This window comes from Bidens hawaiensis, unplaced genomic scaffold (assembly GCF_021521415.1).
Source record: "Bidens hawaiensis isolate Kalapana, Puna unplaced genomic scaffold, B.hawaiensis_p1.1 tig00001961_1, whole genome shotgun sequence".
In the NCBI taxonomy this organism is placed as follows: Eukaryota; Viridiplantae; Streptophyta; class Magnoliopsida; order Asterales; family Asteraceae; genus Bidens; species Bidens hawaiensis.
Genome location: NW_027491109.1, coordinates 976,592 through 981,579, shown reverse-complemented (window position 1 = coordinate 981,579; position 4,988 = coordinate 976,592). Strand labels below are relative to the sequence as shown.

The following is a 4,988-nucleotide window of genomic DNA, read 5'->3' as shown; positions in this document are numbered from 1 at the left end:
TCCCTTAGGTAGTTTATACGTATAAACTTCCCATGACCATATTTTGACCCAGAACTATATGAGGCATACCAGGCCTCGGGCGACTTTTTTTAAACTAAATATAGGACGACTCCAAACATATTCAAAAAAGTTCGTAAGTTGTGTAATTTTACATTTTTACCCTTTGTGTGTGTGCGTATGTAATCTCTCATTCTCGGCATATAGACATGGAATATTGCATAAAGGTATTGAAGATGACTTACCGAGACAAAGAAACATGGCCAAAGCTGTACTTGTAGCACATTTATCATCACCAAAACATGTCATGTGTCTTATTTCCTGTGAACATACAACAACTTGTTACCCTGTTTATAACAGCAGATACGCAACATATAAACCCAAATGAATACCAATTTCACATCTTTTTTAATCTTTTATATTCTTGTTTCAGAAGTACATTGCAATTAGCATGAAACAATCAAAAAGTGTGTATATATTTTCATCCACTTATGAACCAACTTACAAACTCAATATCAGTCTCAAAACCTCATCTACAAAAAATCAAAAACCTACCCTTTAAAAATCTGTAATCATTCTCGACGCTTCGCATCCAATTTCTCGCCCCACCGATGAACTAAACTAGTATATGTTATTTCATCTAACTCCACGCCTCTTTGAGACATTTCATCAAACAGTTGGAGTGCATTCTCAACCTTCCCTTGTTTTGAAAACCCGTCCGCCAGCGAGTTATAAGCAACAATATCGGGAACAACCCCCTTTCTTTCCATCTCACCGAAAAACTTAGCAGCCACTTCCATTTGCCCAATTTTGCAATACCCGTCAATTATAACCGTATACGTGATTTTATTAGGTTTTATATCGACAGGTGCTCTGGGAGTGCTTGGAGGGTAGAAGAGTGCCCACAATTTTGCAGCCACCCGAGGGTTCACACATATATACATTATATGCGCGCACCGCAAGCAGGGCACAACCGAAAAACTTAGCAGCCACTTCCGTTTGCCCAATTTTGCAATACCCGTCAATTATAACCGACAGGTGCTCTGGGAGTGCTTAGAGGGTAGAAGAGTGCCCAGGAAATACATAGAGATAATTATGGATATATATACCAGGAGTGAAACAAGTGTCCGTGCGCCAGTGGGGGATACTGATTTCTTTCCTGTAGAGGTAGGTCTTCACCAGGGGTCAGCGTTGAGCCCGTTTTTTTTTGCAGTAGTCTTGGATGAGTTGTCAAAGTCGATTCAGGGGACTCTCCCGTGGTGCATGATGTCGCAGACGATATTGTGTTACTTGCTGAGAAAAAACAAGATCTAAACATGAGGCTTGAGGAGTGGCGAACAACCTTGGAGACAAAAGGTTTAAAGATTAGCCGATCTAAGACGGAGTACCTCCACTGTGACTTTGGTGGGATAAACGACAATGAAGACGCACAGATCACAATTGAAGGGCAGGTGGTCCCGCAGGTAACGAAGTTCAAGTATTTAGGATCCTTTGTACAGAGCGATGGGGAATTAGACAGTGATGTGACCCACCGAGTTCAGGTAGGATGGTGTAGATGGAAAGCAGCCACAGGTATATTGTGCGACAAGAGTTTCCCGACTAAACTAAAGGGAAAATTCTATAGGGTGGCAGTTAGACCTGCAATGCTATATGGAACAGATTGTTGGGCCATCAAGAAGGCACAAGTGCGGAAGATGGAGGTAGCAGAAATGAGAATGCTACGTTGGATGTGTGGGCACACAAGGCTAGACCGAATAAGAAACGTTGTGTTTCGCGAGAGATTAGGGGTGGCGAACATAGCAGACAAGATAAGAGAGTGGAGATTGAGATGGTTTGGACATGTAAAGAGAAGACAGACGACGAATCCTGTTAGATCCGTAGAAAACATTACTATAGAGGGGAGGAGGGGTAGAGGACGACCGAAATTGACTTGGGATGAGAGGATTAGGCAGGATTTGATAGACCTAAACCTCTCCGAGGACATGGTTGAGGATAGGAATTCGTGAAGAAGTAGAATTAAAGTTAAGAATTTTTAGAGAGAATTGAATACCTTCGGGCTTAGACTTAACTTATTTAGGTCACATACCATAATGGTATTTCCCTTACATATATTATTATTATTATTATAATTATTATTAGCTTTTATATAGCTGTTAAACTGTGATCTTATTATTAATATTATTATAATTAGTAGTAGTTTTTATATAACGGTTAAACTTTGATTTCCTTTATTTTGCTTCATACACATGTACTTAGAGCCGAGGGTCTCTCTGGAAGCCACCTCTTTATTCCTTTGGATAGAGGTACGGTGTGCCTACATCTCACCCTCCCCAGACCCTACTTATAGCTTTGCTGTCGGTGGGATTTTACTGGGCATGATTGATTGATTGATTGATATCGTATTTTTCCATTTCTTGCAATGTACTTACCGCTTTATCCATCTCACCCGTCTTACAATAACCCATGATTAACGCAGTATAGCACACGACATTTGGCGTTAAACCACCTTCCCTCTTTTGATCCAAAACAATCTTTGCATCTTTAACACGACCGTTGTTTGCATACGCGTGAATCAAAGAAGAAAACGTTTCACCGGTCGGTTGAATACCTTTACTTTTCATTTCATTAAAAAGCCTAACCGACTCTGCCACATCGCCTACTGTTGAATAACCTCTAATTAGCGTGTTGTAGATAAACGAGTTGACTTCCGTTTTCCCGTTGACCAGCTCGTTAAACAAATCTTTACCCTTTTGAACTTCTTCATTCTTACAAAACCCTTCGATTAAAACTCCATAAGTATGCAAGTCAGGAGTTAAACCTTGAGATTTTAACTTATCCAAAAGTATAACCGCTTCATCCATTTTACCCTTTTTGCATAGCCCGTTTATTAGTGACGTGTAAGTCAAAGTATCAGGTGAAATCCCGTGTTTGACCATTTCTTCACTTAACTTTAAACCTTCCTCAAATCTTGCATCTTTACAATGCCATGATATCAATGTGTTGTATGTTATTCTATCCAAATGAAACCCTTTATTTATCATTTCTTTTAATATCTTTATCGCGTCCCCAATATTCCCGGACTCGCATAGCCCGTGAATTAGCGCGTTTGACGTCACAATTTTGGGGCAAAATTGTCTTTCAACCAGCTTAAACCAAAGATTAACCGCTTCCGAATGCTTACTGTGCTTACAAAGCCCGGTCACAATCGTCGTTAACAAACTATCGTTCGGTCTTAAATCTCTTAACAACATTTCATTAATGTAACGAACTACTAAATCCATTTTTGAACACTTACATAACCAGTGGAGAACGGTTGTAAACGAACCTGCGTTTATGGTTAAACCAAGTGATATCATTTCTTCTAGAAGCTTTTCAGCCCGACCCATTTGATTGGTGTTGCAGAAACCCTTGATGAGCGTGTTAAACGTGACCAAATTCGGAACCAATCCTTTTAATGACATGTCATCCCTAACATTTAAGGCTTTCTGCATATCGCCCGTTTTACAGTACCCGTTTATTAACGTGTTGTAAATAACCTCATTTGGGTCAAACCCATTGGCTGTCATCTCGGTCAACACACTACCCGCTTCATCAAACTTTTCCATCTTCAAACAAACGTTTATAAGCACACCGTACGTAACAAGACTCGGTTTTACACCTTTCTTGATCATTTTCTCTTTAAAGGCGAAAGCTTTTTCCAAATCTTGAATCTTGCAAAGACCATGAATAACATTATTATACGTCACGACATTCGGCAACACACCGAGTTCCTCCATTTCCGATAATATAGCCATCGCATCTTTAACCTTCCCGTCTTTACAAAACGCGTTAATCACAGTCGTAAACATATAAACATCCGGTCGAACACCCTTACGCAAAAAGCTAAAAACTTTCTGACTTTCTCGAAACCGCTTCGACTTCACAAGCGTGCTCATAACAAAATTGCAAGTGCTCAAAGACGGAAACACGTCCTTTTCGGTTATCAACCGAACCACGTCAACCGCAAGATCAAGACCGAATCCTTTGAATTGCGCACAATAAACATGAATCAACATATCCAACGACCGAACACCCAAACCCGAATCCGACGTTAAACAAAAATCCAACAATCCATTGGAAATCTCTATACGTTTATTATCTAAACCTTGACCTAAAGCCGGAAGCTTGTTATCAATCAACTGAATTAATAGTAACCTAGCGGGTGCTTCTAGTTTCGAAGAAACGAGTAAATGAATCAAAGAACAATAAGATTTGATGGTGAATATGAAGCCGCAAGATTTGGAAGCATAATAAAAGAAAGTTAAAGCGGTTGTGGGCTTAACAGAAGACCTAATATCTGAAAACAGAGTGTCAAATGCATGTTGGGATAAATGTGTGATAATATGTTTACATTGAGATGAATCTAGAGATGGGTTTGAGAGAACAGAAGTTACCGACTTGATAAAATCTTGATTCTTTGGAGATGGGTTTGAATGGGTGGATGTTGATCGAAAATGGGTTGTTTTGAATGGTGAGAATTTGGGGAATTTGAGGGTTTTAAAATCCATTAAGATTAAGAACAGAGTGGATTGAAAGAGGGTTAATTTGGTGATGAATTAGGGTCATGTTGAAAGGGTGCCATGGGGTTTGGGGGTTTGAAAGAGGACACGAGACCTTGGATGGGTGTGTTGGTGTGTCTGGTTTTGGTGTTTGGGTTGAAAACCGCAAAACCCTGGTGTAGGGTTTGGGTGGAGGAAGAGTGTTTAGGGGCCAATGGTAACTATGAAATAAATGATGCAACAAATTATATTATTTTATCTATTGTTCGGGATTAATCTAACTTACAAATGTATATTACAGGAGTCTTCATATTTGTATATTATAGGGATTATTCGAATGTACATAATGTATCGTCAAATATTCAATATAATTTCATAAGATCTAGTTTCATTCAAGTAAAAGATTCTAGTCAATTGAAATGATCTTTTGATCTATTCAGAGATCTTTTTGAT

General features: G+C 39.3%; 1 protein-coding gene across 1 annotated transcript; it reads right to left on the bottom strand.

The window, feature by feature from the left end:
• Positions 1 to 452: 452 nt before the first annotated feature.
• LOC143604589 (uncharacterized) lies at positions 453 to 4,544 on the bottom strand. Its single transcript, XM_077081020.1, has 2 exons — positions 2,388 to 4,544; positions 453 to 851 (listed from the first exon to the last, which is right to left on the bottom strand). The coding sequence occupies exons 1-2, from the start codon at positions 4,542 to 4,544 to the stop codon at positions 570 to 572; spliced, it is 2,439 nt and encodes an 812-aa protein (XP_076937135.1). The 3' UTR covers positions 453 to 569.
• Positions 4,545 to 4,988: the final 444 nt, after the last annotated feature.